The sequence below is a fragment of the Rhinichthys klamathensis genome, unplaced genomic scaffold (genome assembly GCF_029890125.1).
Source record: "Rhinichthys klamathensis goyatoka isolate OS25496 unplaced genomic scaffold, OSU_Roscu_1.1 h1tg000030l_1, whole genome shotgun sequence".
Classification (NCBI taxonomy): domain Eukaryota; kingdom Metazoa; phylum Chordata; class Actinopteri; order Cypriniformes; family Leuciscidae; genus Rhinichthys; species Rhinichthys klamathensis.
Genome location: NW_026606580.1, coordinates 1,664,689 through 1,691,518, shown reverse-complemented (window position 1 = coordinate 1,691,518; position 26,830 = coordinate 1,664,689). Strand labels below are relative to the sequence as shown.

Sequence of the window (26,830 nt, the reverse complement as noted above, 5' to 3'; positions counted from 1 at the left end):
AAACTGAATGAGGTACGATTCAGAGAGCAGGAGACAGACCAAATCAAAACGAAATGATCAGAAGAGATGAAGGACTGAGCAGAGAGGATGATGGGATAGCGTTTTCATCTCTGACCTCACGCGTAAGTGTGCGCTGCGGGAATCATTGCCGCCCACTGATGTCACTCTGCAGGTGTATGTGCCGATGTCACCTGACCAGGTCTGAGAGATGTGCAGCGTTCCGTTGACATCCAGTCGCATTCGAGGCAGAGACTGAGGGATGATCACCTGACCATCCTTCTCCCAAACAAACCTGAACGTACACACAAACAACAACATACAAGACCAATACTATTATTGTCTACAAAGTCTACAAATATCAGTTTATTTTTAGACCATTACTGTGTATACGCAGCTGTTTTTATTCTGTCATTAAATATCAGATAACGTCAAATATATTGTATTTTCATAATGTAAAATGAAGTGGAAATATTGTACAGTGGGACTTGATTTGATCCATCTAGATTTGATTGTGAAAATTCTGCAATGTTAATGTTAATAGTGGTGCTTCCTAAAACCGTTTTTTTCAAAATCTGTAAACAACTTAGAAATCACAACAAAGACCCTAGAAACCACCTAATAGTAGTAACCTAGTAACTGCCTGGCAACCACCCAAAACACTGTAGTATCCACCTAGTTACAGCCTAGCAACCATCCAGCACATCCAAGCAATCACGCAGTTCTAGCATCACTCTTGTAAAACTATTGCAACCATCAAGAATACTCTAGCATCCAACTAGTAACATCCAAGCAAACACCTACAACATTCTAGCATTCACCTAATGGCCTAGCAACCATCCAGAACACCCACCAAAATAACGACCTAGCAACCACCCACAAAATCCTAGCTATCACCCAGAATGTTCTAGAATCCATCTAGTAACACCCTAGCAACCACCCAGTTCTAGCATCAATCTTGTTAAACTTTAGCAACCAGTTAGAGCCGATGGCTTCCTAGGCAGTGTTCTAACATGTAGTGAAGTTGCGCTTCGGGCAACCCGAGTTCAACTCCCGACCAAGTGTGCCACACAAGTCTAGAAAAGTGAAGCCAAAGCATTTTGATCGCCCCCCGGTGGCTGGCTGCAGTATTCACAACTTTCCTGCGAGTCTTATTGGGCGTCGCCATGACACACGATACTTCCTGTTGCCGGTATCTAAGTTCCGGTTTAGCCTTAGCAGGGAGACAGACGACAGCAATGAAGCTAGCAAACAAGGGACACTACTCGCGGCACAAACAAAAGGAGGAAAACTGATTACTTATAAATATTAAATGTGACAGACTACGCAATGGCTCCTTGTGGCTCAACGTGTGCCGTTGTCGGGTGCACAAACAACACGCGAAAACTGAAGGACTTTATGAACGGGATCTGTTTCCAACATAAACGGACCCGCTTGACCTGTTGCCCAGCACCCTACGCACTCCATTCAATGCCGAAGGACGAGACAAAAAGTGTGTATTCCAGTAGTGTATTCTTGAGAAGAAATAGAGGTTTTGTTAGAGATTTGTCCACACTCTCTCTAAAGTCTTTGTGGGACTGATACTGTGGTGTGTTTGGGAGCTGACTGCCAACTGCCCTAGTCTCTTCCTCATACTCATCCTCTGCCTTGTGGTGCCTAAAATGAATCTGGCTCAGACGCTTGGGCTGAAGGTTCTTGGATGTTCCTTCATTCCATCTCCGCTGTGTGTCAGTACATGCAAGCCCTGTCTTTCCACTAACCACTGCATTCTGGACCTAAATCAGCCATAACATAATGTTGATGACATTTTTGTACATTAACGGCATTGCACACTACAGTAGGCTACTGCATAAATTCAATATTTCGAACACAGACATTGTCCTGCACTTTACTTAGAATAAAAACTGCAGTTAAGCTGTTTTTGTAAGGGGTATTCTTTATTGTTTTCAATAATTTACAGATTTAATGTGTAGCAAGATCGCTCTAACAGCCTATACCTACCTTCCAAATGACAGCTGCTGCATGGCTACAAGATTTTCCTAGCCCTGCAATGCATGAACAGCCGACTGTTTCGATTATACCAATCGGCCTCGTCATTATCCAAGCAAGTTGTTTGGGCTTGTTGATGCTCTGACTCGGCTCGACCTCAGCCTTAAGGAAGATGAACTCGTCGTATTTTGTACACAGTATTTTTCCAATTTTGTTGCTGTGTAGATAGTTGTAAGCCTCTGTGCTCTTATAATTTCGTAGTGTCTCACCATCAACACCCTCACTAAGCACGAAATAGTTAACGATATCCACATAGCTAACGTCTGGCCACAATTTCATATCGTCTACCCATTCCGTTAAGGTAGACGGATGGGGCACTGTAACTGTTCTATCGCCAGTTCTCGTAAGATAGTCAGGTCCATGGGACCATCTGTGAGATGTGCTCATTTTGCCAGCGGCGTTGTTGTAAGAGTATAGCACTTCTACTCCTAAATACTAATAGCGTTTAGCTGATAGCAGCAGCTACAGGCTAATGTAAACAGGAAGTTTGATACCGGCTTGTTCTAAGCATTCTACGTTACCATAGCGATTCATGGAAAGGTCAAAGTTCGGGAAAGTTGTGGATAGGTCTTAAACCCCGCCCTCTCCAGCAGCCATATCACCCTGTAGCCCAAGACTGGTTGCCCACTGAAGCTAAGCAGGGCTGAGCCTGGTTAGTACCTGGATGGGAGACCTCCTGAGAAAACCAGGTTGCTGCTGGAAGAGGTGTTAGTGAGGCCAGCAGGGGGCGCTCACCCTGTCGTCTGTGTGGGTCCTAACGCCCCAGTATAGTGATGGGGACCCTTGAGACGTTAAACCGAGGCCCTGACTCTCTGTGGTCGTTAAAAATCCCATGGCACTTCTCGTAAAGAGTAGGGGTGTAACCCCGGTGTCCTGGCCACATTCCACCCATTGGCCCCTGCCAATCATGGCCTCCTAATAATCCCCATCCACTGAATTGGCTCTATCACTCTCTCTCCTCTCCACCTATAGCTGGTGTGTGGTGAGCGCACTGGCGCCGTTGTACTGTGGCTGCCGTCGCATCATCCAAGTGGATGCTGCACACTGGTGCTGGTTGAGGAGAGAACCCCTGATATGATTGTAAAGCGCTTTGGGTGTACAGTAGTACATATGAAAGCGCTATATAAATGCCTCATTCATTCATTCATTCATTCTCCATGTAATCGCATGGAACACGAGCAAAACTAAAAAAATCCAATTACATTTCAATAAATTTTTTCCCAAAGATGGTTTCAGTCGTTTTATGTAGTTCTCATCATGCAGACCTGTGTTCGAGTGTTCGTGTTCCCCAGTACCAGTTTCCAGGTTTTAGTTAGATTTGTGATGCTATAAAAACGTGTTGTAATGTCATGATTGACAGCTGTGCTTGCGATTGAGTCTGCGGGCGTTTGGGCGGGACCTTGATGCCGCGGCTCCACCTCAGGATTACCACTGTGCAGACTCGGGCTCCAAACGACATAATCGCCAACGACGGTTACTGGGATATTATGGCTTAATTTTTCTACAGTGGAAGGTAGCGGAGACGCGCTGACCATATTCTTTTACAGTCTATGGTTCCGACTTGTGGCCCTTTCCCGACTTCCTCTCTCTCCGACTTTGCTTCCTGTCCTCTCTCCAGCTATACTATCTAAATAAAGACAAAAATAAAAGCAACCAGCCATAACACTCAAGCATCCGACTAGTAACGGCCTAGCAACCGACCAGAACAGTAACTAGGTGGATTATGAAAAACTTTTTTAGGACTGATGAATCATTACATACAGTATAATATACTTTATGATGAAGTCTTTAAATACAAATTAAAGTTAAAGAGAGAGTTTTGAAGAGAGAGAGAGAGAGAGAGAGAGAGGGGGGGAGAGAATAAAAATGATTTATTGTATCACAGTAAAGTAATCGTTCCTATGTGCCTCTGGTCTGGCAAACGTAACACCTGTGTGTATGAAACAGTGTATTTAACTGAGTAGATCTACATATTACATTCATCTCAAAGACACTGCACAGTATTCAGGGAACATCCAAGGTCATCAGAAGCGTCTAACAGATGTGTCCAACCTCTGCGTAATCGATAAGACTCTCTCGCACACACGCTGGAAACAGATACGCATTCACAAACACTCGTGATTAATTGCATCATGACCTGGCTTGTTGGAAATCCTTTTACTGCTGCTATCAATTACTGGCTCCATCCAACACAATTATCCCTCCTTCTCATCCCTCATTCTTTACGAAATAAGCGAAATCCCTCTACGGGCGTTCGGAAAGGAGGTTACGGAGGACAGAAAGAAATGGAAGCGGAAGACAGAGGGAGCCTGACATAACTGAATCAGCTGAAAAACAACTCTTAAAAGGTGTCACTAATTGAAGTTCAGGTGCTCATTGAGAGTCTGAATCTTGCCTTCAAATCACGATGCAGGTCTACCGTAATGGAGGATGGTTGAAGCTGCTGACTTCCAAATGAGCGCACTGAGATTCAAGGGACATTCAAAGGATCCTGGGGAACCATACAGGGGTTGTAAATGTTGAGATAATGTAATGGCTCATGATTTCACGCTGGTGAGGCATCATTAACACCAGATGATTTTATCCATTGGGATTTAAATGGTGTGAAACATAAGGCTTGCATCACGATTGCTCATACTCAGGGGTAGCAAGCCACCATCCAAAACATAATAGCAACCACCCAGAACACTGTAGTATCTGCATAGTAACAGACTAGCAACCACTCTGAACACTTTAACATCCACCTAGTCATGGCCTAGTACCCACCCAGCACACACATAACCACCCAAACACTGTGACATTCACCTAGTAACACCCTAGCACCCCGAATACTCTAGCATTCATCAAGTAATTCCCTAGCAACCACCCAGAACACTCTAACATCCACCTACTAATGCCTCGCAACTACCCGAAACATTCTATCATCCACCTAGTAACGGCCTAGCAACCACCTAAAACATTCTATCATCCACATGGTAACGGCCTAGTAACCAGCAGGGGCTGCATTTGCCAAAAGCATCGTAAGCCTAAGTTAATCATAGAGATCATTGGTGGCAATGGTTCTACGATCAACTTAGGCTTACAATGGTTTTGGGAAACGCAGCCCAGAACACTCTAGCATCCACCAAGTAACGCCCAAACAACCACCCAAAACTTTCTATAATCAACCTTGTAACAGCCTAGCAACCAACAAGAACACTCCTTGTTCTAGAACCAACAATAATTCACCTACTAATGCCTAGCAACCACCCAAAACATTCCAACCAGAACACTCTAACATCCACCTACTAATGCCTAGCAACCACCCAAAACATTCCATCATACACCTAATAATGGCCTAGTAACCACCCAGAACTCTCTAGCATCCACCAAGTAATGTCCTAACAACCATCCAGAACACTCTAGCATCCACCTAGCAACCATCCAAAATATTCAATCATCCATCTAGTAATGGCTAGCAACCACCCAGAACATTCTATCATCCACCAAGTAACACCCCTAACAACCATCCAGAACACTCTAGCATCCACCTAGTAACGGCCTAGCAACCACCCAGAACACTCTAGCATCCTCCTAATAATTCCCTAGCAACCACCAGGATCACTCTAGCATTAACCTAGTAACTGCCTAGCTAGCAACCATCTAGAACATTCTATCATCTACCTAGTAATGTCCTAGCAACCACTCTAGCATCCACCAAGTAACACCCTAACAACCATCCAGAACACTTTAGCATCCGCCTAGCAACTGCTCAAAACATTCTATCATTCACCTAGAAACAGCCAAGCAACCACCAAAAACATTCTATCATCCACCTAGTAACGGCCTAGCATCCACCCTAGTGTTGTCACGATACTAGAATTTCTAACTTCGATACGATACCTTGAAAAATATCGATATTCGATACCATTTTCGATACCACGGAGAAAAAGCTGCCACAATATTAAGGGGGTATTTTTTTTTATTTAAAGCTAAATATAACAAGTCTAGAACATGACAATGAGGTATATTTTACACGAACAAAAATGTCCTGAGTTCTATTTGTTTATATTTTTTAATTGGACCAGAGCTAACATGATGTATTTTTATTACCTACTGTTATCAAAGATTAAAATATACTGCAACAAAAAAGCACTTAACAGTATCAAATTGGAGGATAGAGAGTCAGTAATGTATAATAATAAGATTAAACATTCAATTTTCAGTTAAAGGCATGTCATTATTGAATTCAGAGATAGCTGTTTAGTTTAATTAATATCTGTGTAATCAAATTGATGATAATCGCTAATAAAGGAAAATTGCAGAATTAAATAATAATTTTTTAATAAAGTTAAATAGGCACCAGTTAATTTACATTTGACCACAGTTAGGCCTCGTTTACACTGCAGGTCTTGATGCCCAATTCTGATTTGTTGCCTATATCCGATTTTTTTTACCGTCCGTTTACACGTTCTTTAAATTGTGACCCATATCCGAGTCATGTGTTTACACTTAACTGAAACATCGCGCATGTTTAAAGGGGTCGTCTTGCTCAGATGGACGAAGCGCAGCGAGATCTCAGGACAGGTGGGAACATACAACATGATCTCATAAAAGTGAGTAGCCTATCTATAGCACAAATTTTATTTCTCATGCCATTTATAGCCTACGCCAAAAATAGTTTTTGCTTGCATATGATACGCACTGTAAACGTGCGTATTAAACGCCATAAAGCTATATTTTTGGCGTAAATGCCACGTGAAAAAATCGTGGCGGGCTTTAACGAGGAGCAGTGGGTCCGAAATTTTAGGATGAGCAAGCCAACGTTTGATATGTTGTGTCAACGTGTGTCCACATTCCTCTCCTACGACGACACAATGTTTCATCGGGCCATCCGTCCATCCGCAGATGCGCGTCTGGGTTTCTCTCGTCATTAAACCGCGGAGACGCAGCCTAATGCCTCGGAAAATCCGATCTGCCTGTTTACATGACAGTCGCATTGGCACATATCCGATTTACATCTGATTTATTTCCACATATGAACAAGGCCTTACAATATTTACTTGTCTAAGATTCCTCAGTCAGATTATGTTAACTTTAAGAATTAAAACGAGACAACACTCTTATCAACAACAATACTAGGCCATCTTGGTTAATGTTTCAGAAAAGTTCAAATGAGAAGAGTTACAGTGTTTCCTTGAGGACTTTTTTTAGCAGTGGGGGCAGGTCTGTCCAAACAACAAACACCCCTGATGCTGAGCATATGCTGCTAAATAGTAGCCTACCCCTGGAGCCTGTTCCTTAAGTCTGTATACAGTCACCTATACAATAATTTTAAAAAATGAGTGATGTGAGGGATTATTGATAGTCAAACAATCTGTTGGGTGCCCGCAGCCCGCTCGCGTGTCCGCGCTATTCTCCGACATGCCCGCTCGCGTCCGCGCTATTCTCCGACATGCCCGCTCGCGTCCGCGCAATTCTCCGACATGCCCCCTCGCGGTGTGTAGCGCGTGTCCACGCTATTCTCCGACTCCGACATGCCCGCTCGCGGTGTGTTTTTTACGCGTGTCCGCGCTATTCTCCGACATGCCCGCTCGCGGTGTTCTTTATCAATCAACCAAAGCCGGTCGCGGGGGCGCCGCCCTCGCCATCTTTCCATTCACTTCACTTTTGCTATTTAACCAGAGCGAATGAGACGAGTGCGTCACGTGTGGTGTTTGTCAACGCGCCTGAGTATCGATACTTCGGGAAATTAGTATTGGTACCGTTCAGATATTTCAGTATCGATATTTATCGAAATATCGATATTTTTGACAACACTAATCCACCCAGAACACTCTAGAATCTACCAAATAACTCCCTTACAACCATTTAGAACACTCTAGCATCCTAGTAACAGCCTAACAATTTCATAGCAACACACAAAAAACAATTTAGTACCACTTAGCAACTACATAGCAATGTCCTTCATATAATAATGAAGGTCAAATATTTATATTTTCTTAAAAAAATGTGAACATGTAATTAATATCCCCCCCCCCCACACGGCTTTAGTTACATTATCATAAAAGTAGTTTAAAAAAATACAAAACGTTCTGTGTTCACAATATTTCTTTACAGTCAAGTGTATGAGGGCCGCACCTGACTGAGACGCTGGGGTCATGTGTCACACCACAGGTCATGGTGGCTTTTGTTCCTTTGATGACGCTCTGATCCTGAGGAGGAATAGTGATGCGTGTACGTGCTGTAATGGGGAACCAAGTAAATGCACATCAGTATATGCACAGGTGTATGACACAAACATGCAAACACACTTGAACACGGACGTCATCAAGTAAAAACATAGCTCTGATCTATACACACAAACACACTCACCCCAGACCACGAGGTCGGCCGAGGCCTCGTCTATGCCACGGGAGTTGCTGGCCATGCAGGTGTAGGTGCCGGCGTCTGATATGTGGGAGGGGCTTATGAGTAAACTTCCTGATTCCAGGAGAGTGAACCGGGGTAGCTGAACCGAACCGCTGGCCAGCACTCGTTCTCCTGCAGGTCACACACATACCCAGGCAAAAATACATGTTATTAAAATAGACAAAATCAAATGGTAACCGCACATCATTGGGCATCTGCTGTATATTAACAAACCAAGTTGCATGATGAACATAAAGCCTATAGCGAAAATATAAGGAATTTTATTTACATTTAATAAGAAATGTAAAAAATAATAATTTGATTTTAATTTTAATTCAAAAATAATTGTATTTTATTTGTAATAAAAATTGGGGAATTTATTTTTACAACAAAAAAAAAATCTGTAAAAAGATCCGCACACGAAAATTGGCCAAAAAGCTCACAAGATTTTATTGTCCAGAGGCCACAAATAAAGTGCAAAAGGTGCGCAAAGCTTTTTTGGGTTTCCATTCTCTTTAAAATTCAATATACATATATATATATTTTTTAAATTGAATTTAATATAATATAAATAATATAATATAATACATTTTATTTTATTATATTATATACACATTCTGCTGTTAGTTTTAACGTTATCAAAACCCGAATACAGATTAAGCAGCAGATCTATGGATTTGTTATCAACAAAACTGAAAGAACACTCAGACACTCTTATTTATATTTTATTGCTGAAGTATTTACCCTCATGTCGTTCTAAACCCATATGACTTTATTTGATTTGTGTGAACACAAATGGGGAATTATACTGTTTTATCTTTCTATGCAATTAGTCCCCATGGGCACTGAAGGTTTCCAGCCTCAGAAAGGACACAAAAGCAGCATAAAAGTCAATATGACTCTATATTCTAAATCTTTTGAAGTCATATGGTAGTTTTGTGTGACAATTTGAATGAAATTTAAGTCGTCATGCACCTGTAATCTTTCCTTTTCTTTCCATTCAAGATTTGACTAAAATGATTCAGAAATAAGTCTTTCGTTAAACCTGGCAAATGTAAAGATTTTCAATTGAAAAAAAAAAATCTTAAATTTAGGTATGCAACTCACGCAAAGCTTTTGTATTGTATCAGAGGACTTGGAATAAAGTGTGAGAGTCATATAGACTACGTTTTATGCTGATTTTGCACAAGCATGACAGCCTTGGTTCCCATTCATTATAACTGCACGGACAAGAGGGCCCAAAATAATTATTTAAAACTTCTATTGTGTTCCACAGAAAAGCTCATATGGGTTTGAAACAACAGAAGGGTGAGCAAACAATGACAGAACTTTCATTTTTGGGTGAACTAATCCTTTAAAGCCACAAGCAGGCTTGTTTCCTTTCCTTCTGCTCCGACATAAATGTAAAGCACGGTTCTGGGGACGGACATGCTCCTCTAAATTGTCGGTCTTCCATACAATTGTTTCCATACAGAATCATAATTTTGTGGCAACCAATATCATACATTTCAGATGGTTCTGATGTATTTGTAGCTTCTACAATGATTTTTAATGAGTAGTTTGGCTATTCAAGAAAGTTGTTGCTACCATGTTTAAGGCTGTTTTAGTCACTCTGCTCACTATAAAACATGCATTTACATAATTGTAGCCTGTGTCAAATCACACAATAATTTTCTTGTCTGATGACATCTGCACAGTTTAAAATGTGAAGGCGGCATTGCAGAAAAATAGTGCAATATAGTGGTGAAAAAAAATAACCAAGGAACAGAAAGGCACTGAGGTGAAGTGCGGCCTGGGAACTGACACTTTGTAGTTGTTCTTTGGAAATGCGTGAGTGTAGACATTGAGGGATGTGTTCTTCACCTTTCTGCCAGGTGATGGCAGGACGGGGCGCTCCTGAGGTCTCACAGTGCAGGATAACTGACATGCCGTCAATCACAGTGCTGTCGGAAGGCCCTGCCGTGATGTTCGGTGCTATACCTGTGAGAGGAGCACACCAACTGCATGAGAAACAAAGACGTACAACGGCACACACACACACGTTCAAACACTTCCTCGCATTCGTAAGCGCTGGGAAAATCACACAAAACTCGATTCGCGCGGATCAAAGCGTGGCTTAGAAACCAAACAAGTAAAGAAAACAACGGAATGAAAGCAGGTACGAAACGGAAAGTTGAACAACAGAAGAAAAACAATTCACTGAGAAATGTAGACAGGCATGAAGGTGGGCGAACAAAAAGGTCCTTACAATTTACAGACTGGTTGATAAGGGAAAGCTAATACTTAAAGGGATAGTTCACCCAAAAATGTACTTAACCCCCTGGGGTCGGCTATCGCGCCGGCGCGATTGTCTCGCTTTTTTTCTTATCAGTGTAAAAGAGACTCAAAATACTCGGTTAATTTTGATCTTACATATAAGTGTTGTACATCATTAGATCCTGTTAAGTTTCTATTTTTTTTGTGGATACTCACAATAAAAACAAAGTGTTGTGCTTTTCACCAAATAAAGAAAAACAAACATGATGCGAGTTCTGCGTTCTCTCTGTCAGTGAAGTCCATTCTGAAACACGTCCTAAGATTAACTGTAACTCCGCGATTACTTGTCACACAGGCACGAGAGGTTTTTCTTTATGAAGCTTAAATTCTCTTCTTTTAAATGAAGTAATTTATATAAAAAAACAAATATTCTCAGTTTATGCAATCTGTATGAAAAGAGAGTGCTGTCAGTATTTTTTTCCCCAGCTCATTACACTTCATTACGCGTTAATCTGACACGCCCACGGAGGACGCGCGCTATTCAAACGCAAATGTCGAGGCAAGCCATGACAATGCCCACATCAGCCGTTCCACCGCGGCGGTAAAATGTGTGGTGTATTTGCTGCCTTTTACCGCTAAGAGGCGCTACAATCATAGACTCTGAAAAGTGTTTGTTTATTCCGGTTTATTCTCTCTAATGCGTAATCTGCTGCCGCACCGCGCTGATTCAGAGCGATTGAAAGCTGGTAGCAGAAGAATTCAACAAGTGAAATGTAGTTAAAATAATTCATAATCACAATACTGAAATTAGGCTACTGAAATGTAATTGAATAAATAATGAAAACATTTCAACATAAAACATTGCAATAAAAACATTTAGGCTACATGAATGAGGCTGTACACCATTAATAGCGTACAGACGGTAGCTCAGTGATCAACGCAACGACACGAGCTTCGAGGAGCTTCATTCGACCCGAGATCGAATCTCAATGTAGCATACATGTTGTTAACCGATGTTGTCCTACGTTTATATTTTCCCACCTTGATGCTTAAATAGGTAACTGTTTATATCTGTTTACTTATTTAAAGTCAAGAGTTTTGTTTGATTATCATTACAACATAAATTTGCTACATTCCTGTAGAACCGCAGCCGCTGCACAAACGACAAAAACTGATGAAGGAAGATTGTCAGCCGATTGCATCAGAAAATGAAAATGAAGAAGCTCGTCTTTAGTCTGCTAAATTATTGTGTAATGTAAAAGAACACAAAATTTACTTATGTTTGAAACCAAGTTCGAACATTTCAAGGTTTAAATAAAGTGTCGGGACAGTTTTTTTTTATTTAAAACAGGGTTGCATCGGTTTAGAGTTTATTTCTTTTGCGATGCAAAATAAGAAACACTAGGCTAACCTTATTCTTGCGACATTTTAAATTCGTATTGCCAAAGAAATTACAGCTAAATTAAACAATTAAAACAGTACAAAACGAAAATTGTCCAAAGAAACACATTTAAATTAAAAACATGCGTTTCTCTTTGCCTCTCTCGCACTGGATCTCTTTTTAACAAGTTTATTTAGTCTCCCTCGCTCTGATAATACTACTGTATATGTCGCTGCGTGTCAGCCATACAAATCACGAAAAAATTATTTAGCCTTTAATTGTTGCTTCAAAGACACAGCATGCCTTGTTGAATTCACCGTACAATAACTTCAATTGAAATTTTGTGTGAAAAAAAAACTTTAAATAGGCTACAATAAATAAACTACAATATTTATAATATACTAAAACTACTATTATAAATTTATATAAAATATGGGGCCTACATTTGGACACAGATTTATCCTTACAATAATTTTGCCTGCTCATCAGGCTGGCTATCCGACACTCTCCATATGAAAGAGGAACATTAACACCTTCGTTCAGCAACTGTCCCTCCAACCCCCCACAGGCTATCGGAGTCTGAGGCTGACTTAACACAAAGAGAAGTCGCAATTCGCACTTAAATCGCTATTCTAGACAGTGTTGATAATGAAGGAATTAAATGGAATTACATGTAGCCTAGTGATATTTCTGTCATAAAAGTTTATTACTAAATATTTCATTATTTCAATAATTGATGAAATAAAACTGGTTTGGGGCAGCTTTTTCCAAGCAAAACTAAATATAATCTGAAAAAACGCTTGTTAATTTGTTGTCATGAACAAAATGTTCAACTCAATATTAAATTCTACAGGGATCTTTGGATCCTTACAACCAGGCATGCAATTTGTGAATTAAGTTTTTATTTGATTTTGTATTATTCAAATAAATATCTAAACACGGTGCTTCGTGGTAATGCTGCTAAATTAAATAACATTTATAGAACAATTATGAACTTAAATGAAACAATATCGCAACATTTCGACAAATACATTATTTGATCTGTTTTTACATTTTAATTCAGGGCGATTTAGCCTACATTTAATTAGAGCGAGATTTTCACCCTTGTCATTTTCTCATTGGGAAGCGCTTACATTGCATGTTTGAGTAGATCCTCTGTTCCTCTAGTTTTCATATGGATTAGCCTATAATCAGATAACATTTATTAGCCTAAATATTTAGACATTTAAAGGCTTTAGACATAGCCGATTTCTTATCGTGACTGAGCTGAAGTGACTTTCGGTTCATTTTTGTGACGCGCAGTTCCCGGAGACAGAGACGACAGATAGCCTATACTGTTTTTGTCGTTAGCCTAATATGAATACAAGTTTACAGTTTTGAACGATGTAAGCTACTCTACTCTTATCTGTATGACCAAAAAATTACGGAGTCGCCTACTAAGTTATTTTAGCTGTAATAATGAGAAAAATAAATTAATCTAAATGAACGCGCCGCCGCGTTTGTCGAACACTAACTCACCATGCCAGAATGAAACCCGACTTTAGAAAAATGCATAGGGCCACTCGGCGTGGTGTGCCAAAACACTTAATTATGAACTTCAATATTTAATTCAAAATAATCTCAACACGCTTTGTGAAATTTGAAAAGCCGTGCATGCATTAAGGCCACTGGAACTAATGAACAACTGAAACGCTGGTTTTGATTTTATTGTTTGTCGTTTAAACGTGCCTGTTGCATATCTCTATTTTATATATTTGATATTGGTGAAGTAGCCTATAGCATTGATTAGCTGTGGAGGGAGGGGTGTGGGGATTAAAATAATTCAGCAGAAGCAGGGATGTTTAGACCAGAAGGAAATCACAATCCCCCCTGGCAAATCACACTTTACTTAAAACAATGTTTTTAAAAACTCTAGGTTAGGGAACAGACCTCTCTGCCATGCGCGCGCACGGTTTGGAGCACAATATCTGTCTCGCATGCACGCTCGCTCTAGATAGATTACGGGATATTTTAACTAATTTGCGGTATAATAACTAGTCGATCACGAGTGGCTCAACAGGTATCTATAGATAAACTATATCCTTCAGGAATTTGACCGACCGGGTTGACACTTCAGCGTGAGAAATCGGGGGTGTGGCATGAGAGCCTGGAATAAAAAAAAATATATATATAGGCTATATATAATTTATTTTTTTACAGAACTGCTTTTGAAATTACGATTGGTAGCCTATTATTATACAGATGCAAAGTCGTTCTGTTGGATACTATTTTGTTTTTTTGTATTTTTACTTAGTGTGAAATGGAAATGCATGATAATTGTATTTTATAAATATAAGCAAAAAAAAACAAAACTGTATGGTGTAACAGAGTTTTAGAGCTAGACAAATCTCTTTGCAATAATAAATATAAAATTTACAGCAGACCATGTTTGTGCGGGATTTGAACCCGGGTCATCTTAATGATGAACCGTAAGTTCTACCGCTCAGCCATGAATTTTCTCACTGAGAAATACCCAAACGTCTGTTTCTGACATGAGCGAGAAAACGTTTTGTCTGTGAGAGTGTAGGCCTACTTTAGCCTTTTAAAGTTTTAAAAGATTATATCTTATCTGTATGACCAACAATTTGTTGTAGGCTTATTTGGAAATTACCATAACTTGTAGTATTTCATCCTTAGGCTACTGTTAATAGACATTAGCCCCACTTACGTTTTGCTAAATGTCCCTTTGCGCCACCTGGCGGTCATTTCGCGAACGACTTTGCAATGCGACTGGTTTATTTTTACCGCGGTGGATGGCTAAAAATGGTATGTGGATGGCTAAAAGGTGTGACTATAAATGTGCTTTTGGCTTTCATTTAAATTTTGATTGTTTGTATGTATATATATATATATATATATATATATATATATATATATATATATATATATATATGTGTGTGTGTGTGTGTGTGTGTGTGTGTGTGTGTGTATAAACATTTATTTATTTATATACACTACAGTTCAAAAGTTTGGGGTCGGTACGATTTTAAATACTTTTAAAAGAATTCTCTTCTGCTAACCATGGCTGCGCTTATTTGATTACAAATACAACAAAAATCAGTTATAGTATTAAATATTATCTCCAGTGTAAATCAGCTGTTTTCTGTGTGAATATATAGTAAAGTGTAATTTATTCCTGTGATCAAAGCTGAATTTTCAGCATCACCAGTGTCAGTGTCTTCAGTGTCAAATGAACCTTCACAAATCAGTATAATATGAGGATTTGATGCTCAAGAAACATTTATTATTATTATCAATGTTGAAACAGTTGTTGGTCTGTCAGTTGTACAGTTTTTTTGTTTGTTTTAGGATTCTTTGATGAATAGGAAGTTCAAAAGACTTTTGTAACATTATAAATGTCTTTACTGTCACTTTCGATCAAATTAATTATTCCTTGATAAATAAAAGTATTGTTTTCTTTCCTCCAAAAAATAAAAATAAAATTCTCACTGACCCCAAACTTTTGAACGGTAGTGTATATATATTGTCCTTGCATTCTTTCTTGTGTGACACCCCTGAATGAAAGGCTCATTAGTATGCAGTCTGCTCAGGTGAGAACTGCCTAATTATTCATGAGGGGGTTGGGCCGTTCCGCCCATCCGCATATTGCCTTTGCAAACAAAAAAATGTTTTTCACAATTTAAAACAATCTATTGTTTTATGTGAATGATAAGGCAGAATGATTTTCAGATCAATTTGAAGCAAAAACTCTAGGCGATAACATCCACTAGTCAAAAGTCTTGTGGACAAATATTTAGTATGTTATTTGTGGCCTTATATTATAAACTTTAGTTTTTAGTTTTTTCAATAACCACGCATAAACAATATTCTCTCAAAAATACAAACATGTACATACATGTTGCTCACATATTATGGTAGCCCTGTGTGTGCTATATAGAGTGTAATTTCACCTGTGCCATTAATATGTTTATAAGCAACTGAAAAAAGCACAAATGTCAGAGCATGCCAAAACATCTCAAGGACCCCGAAAACACCTCAGACCCCAGAGGGTTAACCCCATGTCGTTCCAAACCTGTATGACTTACTTTCTTCTGTGGAACACAAAAGATGATAGCTTGTTTTTGTTCAAACAAAGTCAATGGGGTCCAAAAAAACATTGGACACTCGGACACTTTTTTCTAAATAATCATCGTTTGTTCTCCACATGAGAAAGTAAGCCATACTGGTTTGGAATGACATAAATGTGAGGTACATGATGACAAGATTTTCATTTTGGATAAACGATCTCTTTAACTTCGGCACCGTCCATCCATACCCAATATAGGTGTTCATTGTAAGCAGAGGTAAATATCAGCTAGATTTGGTGTTTAGCGTTTTAGCGAGCTCTATGTGTCTCTGAGCGGCAAGATAAGCTCAGTCAGTCCTCTATAAAAGCCCCCTTTATCTCTCCCTGTCTCTCTCTCTCGCTAACTCTTCCTCACAACAGGGTATTAATCACAGCCTTAGCACAGCGACAGAAAAGCACATCAGCGGCACAAGAGAGAATGAAGACTGGAAGAAAGAAAAGCATTGTTGGTATGGCATTCAAAGCCTTTCTGATTGCAAGAGAAAGAGACAGACAGAGAGAGAAGCAGAGGAAATAAATGTCCACATGTATTTGTGCATCAGTGTATGAGAGGCATAAAGAGGAAAGGTGTAATCCAGAGAGAAGGGCGTATGGATGAACTCACTCGTAACTGCGAGGTAGGTGTTGGTCTGCACCTCTCCGGCCTGGTTGCGGGCGAAGCACTGGAACATTCCGGTGTCGTCAGGCAGAAGGCCGTTGACCTGGAGACTACCCCCTGCCAGCACTCTGTAGCGCGGGGTCTTCACGGGGCTTATGGGTACTGCGTCCTTATACCACACGATATCAGGCTGAGGGACACCTGAGATGAATAGTTATAAATGTAAAGCTGAATGATTAAATATATATATATTAAAAAAAACGTAATACTGTAATATATATTTAAATAGAATAAAATATTTTTTAAATATTTTTTAAATATTAAAATATACATTGAATATAATATGTATTATTATAAATATAAAAACATTACAATGTATTAATTTTTATTCTATTTAATTAATTATATAAAAATTATTAATTTAATAATATTTAGTTAAAAAAATATATGATGTAAAAACACATGTAAAAAACTGTAATATATATATATATATATATACACACACACACACACACACACACACACACATATATACATACACACACTGTATATTAGGGCTGCACAATATTGGAAAATTACATTGATATTGAGATATTTTTCTGCTGTGGATATTACGAAATGAAAACAATGAATGAATAGCTCTGTTTGAAAATCATTCTAGAATGATTGCTGTGATTTGTAGGGAAGTGCATCTGCATAGAAAATAATAAACAAATTACAATAAATACAATAGAACAAAGAAATGAAGCAGCGATATATGTTTTTCAGGTAAGTCTAACAATAAGGTACAGAAATTCAATAATCAAATGTAAAATAACACTGCATAAAATAAAATATAATCAATGTTTGTTAAAGCTACAAAATAGATTTTCTCTTAGTATTTTGTTGTTTAATTAAGATTATTGACACAGATGGCAGCAGGAATACTGGGCTGCTGTCAGTTTATGACCAAATGCAATGATGGTTTAAAATAGCTTGAATGTTTCAACTGACAGGACCTAAAAACATGGGCATATGATAAACCTTCGCTCTATGATGTTTAAAGTTTGCAGTTAATCTGAGAATCACGTGGTGCCAGACGCACATCTATATATATTTATTAATCTCAATTTTTTTTAACTATCTGCAATTCAAACTACTTTATTGAGTAGCTCCGCCCACAGTCCCATTGATCAAAAATCATGTTCGATACAGCTGTCTATTAAACCTCATGTTCTGATTGGCTGTGGGTGCTTTGTGCAGCATGTTCGCTGTCAGTAAGGAGATAAAAATGACCTGGCGCTGGAAAAACCTCATTAGGATGAGATGTCAGGTGTCTCACCTCTGGCCTGGCAGGGAATGTCCACCACTTTCTCCATCTCAGCTGTGATGTGTTTCTCTGGTTCCTTCACAAACTGAGGTGGTTCTGCGGAAGAGAGAGAGAGAGAGAGAGAGAGAGAGAGAGAGAGAGAGAGAGAGAGAGAGAGAGAGAGAGAGAGAGAGAGAGAGAGAGAGCGAGAGCGAGAGCGAGAGAGAGAGAGTGAGAGGGTTGTGACCTCCACATGTGCACTTCAAGATAAAAACACCACAGATGAACGGCACAGGAAGCGAGATTGAATCTTTTCAAATACATTGGACTGTTGTTGGATTTTTGAGAACATCCTGTTCAGGCTTTTTGGTTTTCTCTAACAACAGAACATTACAATAGATACAGATATAGAAAAATGGCCTAAAATGAGACACATTGTAAATAGTGACAACTATTCACCTTAATAAAAGTCTTGTCAATTGTGATTGTGACTACTATATGTGTCATTTTTATTCAAAGCAGCTTATATATAGTCTAGCTACAAGATATACTATTCAAAAGTTTGGGGTTGGTAAAGTTTTTTGGTAACACTTCAGAATACTGTTCCATCATTAATGAATAACTACACAGGTACAAATGAGTAATGCATTATTAACACTCTAGTAACTACTATTAAATGGAGCAATTCCAAGAGAGTCCTTGCACCATTGGTGCTCAGGCCCTAACAAGAAACTCTCATTTAACAAATTAGTACGTATTAGCAATGAAAGATTGTGCAACATTCAGTTGCTCTTGGACATGCTCATTAGCTTCAACATGTCCGCTGAGCAGTAGATTTTGTTTTGTTACTGAATAACTATGGTAAGAAAACATGTAGAATACTTCAAATGTAATTTACTAATCTCTAATGCACTAGTTAATTTACACTGAAATGTATCCATCACAGAGATACAGTCCGATGTGTGTCCGTGTACATGTTTATTACCGAGCACATGCAGGTACGCTCCAGCGCTGACAGAGGGAACGCTACTGCTACGGAGGACAGCTTCACACTCGTAGAAGCCAGAGTCACTGACCACCGGACTCAACACAGTCAGTCTACGGTTAAAATCACTCAGTCCACTCCTCACCGGAATACCGTCCTTCTTCCAACTGATGCTCAGCTTTATTAATGGCCTGATAGAGAATTAAAACGGGAGGGAAAGAGTCAGGGAGGGTAACTGTCAACCATTAAAACTTTGGCTTGTCCTATTAATACAGTTAAATCAATGTTTTGCACTATCAAAGCACTGTCTATGACATTCTGTTGATTATCCCATGAAAGTACTTTTGAATAGTCCCTCAAATTGAAAAAGAAAAGACAATGTTATTACAATAGAGCATTTACCTTGAAAGTCTATGGGCTAAGACATTTCACACACTTAAAACACATATTTCTATGAAAGTAGAGCCACAGGAATTTAACATTATGTGTCAAAAATTTGAATCCACTCATGCCATGACCATTTAAAGACAGTAAACAGTGTAACTTCTGAATGACACACGTGAGGATAGAGAAAGAGAGTTTACATGGACACAACATTGAAAATGCGACATTTTGTCCACCTAAAAACCCAAATGTTACAATAATTCTCTTTAATTCATTTTAAACTAAGTTAATGAAAAAACAAAAAAATGACATATATAAAAAAGGTTTTAAAAAAAAGCTGTGGTTTCCGGAATTTTACGGAAAATAATATTAGAGCAACATTTTAAAAATGGACAGATTGAAATTCAATTTACAGTAAAAATGCATATGAAATAATGTTAATATATTTAATGACTAAAATCTGTTTTTTTTTCTTCTTTTATAATATACTGAAAACCACCTTAAAAATACAGGTGGTAATGAGAAAGCTGTGTGTAAAATCAGAGTTCATTACAAGTAGCTTTTCCACAACTGAGTTAAATGCTAATATATATATATATATATATATATATATATATATATATATATATATATATATATATATATATATATATATATATATATGGCGAACAGTGTTATACATACAAAACAAAACACCATCATGGTAACATAAGGAAAAAAGAAATAAATAAAACGAAATGAAAAACCATCAAAGTGAAGTGTCACACGACGTGGGAATTCTAGTCAATTTACGGGTTTTCACTGTAAATTATAAGATGACCTGTTCTTTTTCACTTCAAAAAACTGTACATTTAAGAGTAAAGTAATATAATATTACATGAAATGCCTAATTAGATCTATTACAGTTTTTCACCGTATAGAAAAAGGGAACTTACCGTTAACCACTTAGCACTTTTTTCACTTATTCCATTACAATTATGACCATTTTCTTTTACAAGATTCAATAGAGTCTGTACTTCACAAGAAATAATTACAGAAAGGTTTCGAGAAAAGAATAAAAATTATGAGAGACTTCAACCCACTGCTCGTCTTGTAATTAAAATCATTTTCCTTTCATTCAAACTGGAATCAGAGGTCGTCACCTAGCATTGGCCACACACTCCATAGTGACCTCAGAGGTGCCAGAGATGACGCTGGTGTTCCTCGGCGGAATCACAATGGTGGGAGCGATGGGGTCTGCAGGACCACCAACATCTACAGCAGAGGAGAAATGAGTGTTGTGACACACAGGTAAAAGACATTATCGAGTGAGTGTTTTTAATAGAACTCTGATCTGTCATCTTCAGGTGTGAGTGTGTCCAGATGTAGGAAGTGCCAGCCGATGTATTGTACGTGTTACAGCAAGTGTGACAGGTTTGTGTTTGGAACAGGAACCTATATCTCTGCTTTTCTAGCAGCTACGCTTGTGTGTGGGAGAGCGCGTGTGTATGTGTGTGCGGAGTTCTGTCAGAGACAGTCTTCTGTAAAGCACTGATACTCAACTACAGCTTCTGGGAAGGACTGTCCTCTAGACACACACACACACACACACACACACACACATCTCTAATCTGTTGCCAGGGCCGTCGCTAGTGGGGTGAAAGGTGGTGACAATTATAGGGGCCACCGCTGCCCAGGGGGCCCCACAAAATCCAGCAGTTATACTATTTAGGCCCCTGTTGTATGAATAATTCTAATATTTATATTAGTTGTATGCCTGAGATTTAAATGAAAACCACAAAAACGTGGAATTTGGGTAAATATTTTTCCAAATATCTGCTTCTCTTACCTCCATAAAAATGGTTTAGTCCGACCTAAAGTATTTATTAATTATTCAGTCAGAGTCAGTGACAAACATCAGATGGACCCAATAAAAGTGTAAGTCCCACCCCAGCTCGTGAACAGAACCAATCAGAGTTGAGGCGGCAGCCTGAAGATAACCATGAACTTGGTGGAAGAGCAGGAGACTGACTGACTGAAAAATGTCGGGGAAAAGAAAACAAAAATCAGGGAACCAGAAACGCCAGGAAAAGACAGAGAGGGAGGCAAGGAGAGTGGTTTAATCCCAGTCGATCAAGACGTTCTTAAAGACCGGTTATATATTGTTATTTCGCTGGGAATTAGAAAACTTGTGTCTACAGTCTGCCGTGTACAGTCATTTTTTATTATCGGTGCGCGCCACAATCGACCGAATGATTACGTGGTCTAAATTCCTGTCTTTTTACACTATTGTAAATAGAGTTTTAAAAAAAATTACACGAGTCACGACGCATTGCATTATGCATCTGACCTGCCGGCTGATGATATTTAAAACATCGAGAAAACACGAATACAACACACTGCACTTGGATGAATAAATGTATTCGCTTTATTTAATAATATTACCAGTTCCATATTATCTTTATTAAAAAATAAGGCAATATGGTTTTATTTTTTTAATTAGACTGCATTCTTGTCAATTTCTAAATGTTTACTTTTTGATTTATGAATTATAACAGACTGATGGGGGGGGGGGGGGGGGGATATTACTTTTTAAAAATTGGTTTTATTATTATTTAACAATTTCTTGCTTTTTGTTAGTTTTTATTAGTTGTAATTTTTATATAAACATTTAACTTTTAAAATAAAGGTTTTACAACAACATCACCGTCTTCTGTTATATGTGTTCATCTATTGTACAGTATATGATATTGGTGGAGGGTGGTGGGGGCCCACATCAATATTTTTTCAGGGGGCCCCGAATCCTCTAGCTACGGCCCTGTCTGTTGCCGCACCATTCTTTAGTTCCTCCTGTATTTGACTCAAAAATATCATATCCTGGTTTGCAGAGAGAATCTGATACACCAACACTCTTACAAAGTACAATCCATAACTGTCAATATTCTCGCTCTGGAATTTCGGAGAAGCTGTGAGAATAAAAAAAACCAAAGCGCTGTCACCGAAGACAAATATGTATTTGTCTATAGCCTGTTGTTCACAGATTTATATGTTCATATAAACCAGCATGTTATCTAAAATGGAAAGCCAAGACTCATGGAGCGGATAGACAAAAGTTTTAAATTTTGTACTTTCATTTTTTCACATAAGAACGAGAAAGATTGAGAACAGAAGTATGCTTCTGTATATTCATATGTATATGCTTGAAGTATATTTTATCTTTCAAATAAGTAAATATATATATATATATATATATATATATATATATATATATATATATATATATATATGTGTGTGTGTGTGTGTGTGTGTAGAATAAAATAATATATATATATATATATATATATGTGTGTGTGTGTGTGTGTGTGTGTAGAATAATAGAATATATATATATATATATATATATATATATACACTCACCTAAAGGATTATTAGGAACACCATACTAATACTGTCTTTGACCCTCTTTCGCCTTCAGAACTGCCTTAATTCTACGTGGCATTGATTCAACAAGGTGCTGAAAGCATTCTTTAGAAATGTTGGCCCATATTGATAGGATAGCATCTTGCAGTTGATGGAGATTTGTGGGATGCACATCCAGGGCACGAAGCTCCCGTTCCACCACATCCCAAAGATGCTCTATTGGGTTGAGATCTGGTGACTGTGGGGGCCATTTTAGTACAGTGAACTCATTGTCATGTTCAAGAAACCAATTTGAAATTATTCAATCTTTGTGACATGGTGCATTATCCTGCTGGAAGTAGCCATCAGAAGATGGGTACATGGTGGCCCTAAAGGGATGGACATGGTCAGAAACAATGCTCAGGTAGGCCGTGGCATTTAAACGATGCCCAATTGGCACTAAGGGGCCTAAAGTGTGCCAAGAAAACATTCCCCACACCATTACACCACCACCACCAGCCTGCACAGTGGTAACAAGGCATGATGGATCCATGTTCTCATTCTGTTTACGCCAAATTCTGACTCTACCATCTGAATGTCTCAACAGAAATCGAGACTCATCAGACCAGGCAACATTTTTCCAGTCTTCAACTGTCCAATTTTGGTGAGCTCTTGCAAATTGTAGCCGCTTTTTCCTATTTGTAGTGGAGATGAGTGGTACCCGGTGGGGTCTTCTGCTGTTGTAGCCCATCCGCCTCAAGGTTGTGCGTGTTGTGGCTTCACAAATGCTTTGCTGGATACCTCGGTTGTAACGAGTGTTTATTTCAGTCAAAGTTGCTCTTCTGTCAGCTTGAACCACTCGGCCCATTCTCCTCTGACCTCTAGCATCAACAAGGCATTTTCGCCCACAGGACTGCCGCATACTGGATGTTTTTCCCTTTTTCACACCAGTCTTTGTAAACCCTAGAAATGGTTGTGCGTGAAAATCCCAGTAACTGAGCAGATTGTGAAATACTCAGACCGGCCCGTCTGGCACCAACAACCATGCCACGCTCAAAATTGCTTAAATCACCTTTCGTTCCCATTCTGACATTCAGTTTGGAGTTCAGGAGATTGTCTTGACCAGGACCACACCACTAAATGCATTGAAGCAACTGCCATGTGATTGGTTGATTAGATAATTGCATTAATGAGAAATTGAACAGGTGTTCCTAATAATCCTTTAGGTGAGTGTATATATATTCTACACACACATACGCTTAATTTTAGTCTTTAGAAGGAAGTTCAAATGTAACCTTGTGCATATGTGTGTCCAAATTTCTACAGACTTACTTTCTACAGACAGCGTTATGGGCTGGCCGGTCTTGTTTTCTCCGTTCTTGTCATTTACGGCTTGCACGTAGTATCTTCCAGCATCTGGAGCCACGGTGGACAGGATGACCAGCGTATTGTCCAGAGTAATGGCTCTTTGAGAAAACAACAAGCAGAATCACGGTCAGAAATCTGCAGCTGTCAGACATCACACTCGAGCAGTGATTTATAACACTGCATCAGTAATATCACCGCAAACTACACACACCAAATGTTCAGTGCCGCGCTTGAAAAGCTGATATTTACATGAAAATTTCCCGACGGATGTTTCAGAGCCACTGCGGAGTGCTAATTCACTGCCATCTCGTTATGCCTATTCATTTACACAAAGACAAATGTCTTAAAAAACAAGACAGAATTCTGAATGTTTCTTTTTTTGATGTTGTTGTTTTTCATATTCATTGACACTCTGACTCATTCAGATGAACGAAGAAACTTAATTTCTCCATCTGTCATTTTCCCTCCAGATTAACAACCCCATAAGATAACTTTGCTCCTTAAATATCACATAAACTTCTTCATGGCGTCAGGGACATGCAACAGCTGATGTGATGGAAGACCTTTTTCCAGAAAAATAGAAATATAATATTATTACCATTATCTTTTTCATCCTTTCATTGAGCCCTTGAAAAGTTCAAGTACTTTGAAATATACGTGCTACATAAAGACTTAACAAGAATAGGAAATATTTAATGGGAACCAGAAATGTCATATATCTAATATAGTTTTTTTGTGTTTTTGTTATCTATAATATTTCTGGTTTCCATTAAGTATTCCCTTGGTTAGCATACGAGACTTATTTCAAAAACACTAAGAAAGTGTGTAGATGTGTATGTATGTGTATAGTATACAGTATATAGCAAATTAAACTTTCGTAAACTTCATTTAAATAAACCTTTAAAATAAAACAACTTGTTTTACATATGTAACCCTAGTTTCTCATCTTTAGCAGTACGTTCATGCATCTCACTTTGAATAAGCAGCCCTCTCCACCGACCGCCCCACTGGTGTCCACTGGGCCGAGTCCTGACACTTACCCCATGGAGTCCCAATTACTGTGCCTCCTTTGTTTACAATCAATGTTTTCTCATTATGACTATGTGCTGGACAATTGAGGAAGAATTGTTGGTTCTGCGTGGCTGCCCTCGAACCGTCTCACACACCCCCAGTCTCTGAACTGGCACCCCTGCCCGAGTCCTCCGGGGTCTGAATGCTAATAGGAATCTGTCCATCTCACTGCAGGAATACCAAACGTGTGCCGGAGCCTCAGAGCCGATATCGCACAAGGCTTCAGATGCTTACTGATAAAGTCAGCATATTCTGAGGCAAAACTGACAGAACTTTAACTTATCTTTCTTTCTCTCTCTTTACTACTCTAAGAGAACAATTGATAAGCCTGTAATTGTATACTGTATATCCTTATACTACACCCTTAACTCTATTGGGTCTGTATAGATAATCCTTAGCCAACAACATGTAATATATAACATAACGAAAACATAACTGTTATTGAAGTTAAGTCACTATACTTTGGTATCTTCCTTATATCGTAATCTACTTCAACCTGGAGTACTGGAGTATTAATGTGGTTAAAAATAAATGTGGTTTATTTTTTTTTCCATTTTATCTTCTCCATCAAACCGTTGTAGACGGTGGTGGTACTGTCAAAAGGAACTATTTCTTCAGGTCCAAACCTCTATGGATTCATGAGTTTTCTGAGGCCACCACTGTAGCTGAGGTCAACAATAAACAGCATTTGCAAGTAGAATGAATCATTCACAACAATTTCAGGGAAATATAAATGTTGATTTTTAAATGTAGTGTAAGCTACATTTAAATGTAGTGTATGTTAATGTTTCAACACTATTAACGCAACTCAATCAGGCCACGCCTCTGTTTTGCGCATACATTGGGCGTGGATTATTTAAATGAGGAATATTGTGAGGTGTACGTTCCTAGAATAAAACTCAAGACTACAATCGAGGTGTTCCAGGGAGTTCAAAAACAGTGTGCACTGATAGAGAATAACTTCCTTTGGAGTGACTTTGTGCTTTGTAACTTTGCAGACCTTTTTCATGCTCAAACAGCGACATCACACACTAAAGAAAGATAATGTGTTTGGATACCATTTTCATGTTCTGAATTAGCTGTTATTTTTCAGTATTCATTTTAATTTTAGTTTAAGTAATTTTCTTTTATATTTCTATTTATCTAAATTATAATTGTACTTCAACTTTTTTAAAGTTGAAAAGTTGACATTTTTAAAACTATATATATTTTTTTTTACAATAACAACGATTCACATTGAGCTGTGGTGCTCATGAGGCCGACATGAGTTTAAGTCCAGTATGCCTCATGTCACGTTTTCCCATCGTTTATTAACTGTTCTCTACTTTCCTTCCAATAAAAGCTGTAATGATGGCAATACAATCACATACAATGTGTGCAGAGAGTGTTGCAGCTTTTAGCAAGCCAAATCATCAACAAAACAACTCAAATACAAACATTCATGAGTATCTGCACATTCCAAAAAAAATCATTTAGTCCTAAAGCCCTGATTACAACAATCCAAACACTCCAACACATTCAATAAAGATAAAATATTGAAATTACTGCGTTTACTGGAT

General features: G+C 38.6%; 1 protein-coding gene and 1 pseudogene across 8 annotated transcripts in view; one reads left to right on the top strand and one right to left on the bottom strand.

The window, feature by feature from the left end:
• sdk2b (sidekick cell adhesion molecule 2b) overlaps positions 1-26,830 on the bottom strand; it is a 342,012-nt gene that overhangs the window by 46,596 nt on the left and 268,586 nt on the right. For all 8 annotated transcript variants that reach the window (XM_056245433.1, XM_056245436.1, XM_056245434.1 and 5 more), the window contains exons 5-13: positions 24,165-24,298; positions 20,597-20,708; positions 19,071-19,261; positions 18,119-18,202; positions 16,804-16,998; positions 10,300-10,416; positions 8,401-8,568; positions 8,167-8,269; positions 116-292 (exon numbers count right to left, since the gene is read on the bottom strand). In XM_056245433.1, coding sequence (XP_056101408.1) covers positions 116-292; positions 8,167-8,269; positions 8,401-8,568; positions 10,300-10,416; positions 16,804-16,998; positions 18,119-18,202; positions 19,071-19,261; positions 20,597-20,708; positions 24,165-24,298 — 1,281 coding nt within the window. The remainder of the gene's footprint in view (positions 1-115; positions 293-8,166; positions 8,270-8,400; positions 8,569-10,299; positions 10,417-16,803; positions 16,999-18,118; positions 18,203-19,070; positions 19,262-20,596; positions 20,709-24,164; positions 24,299-26,830) is intronic.
• Positions 2,632-2,748, top strand: LOC130080169 (5S ribosomal RNA; annotated as a pseudogene).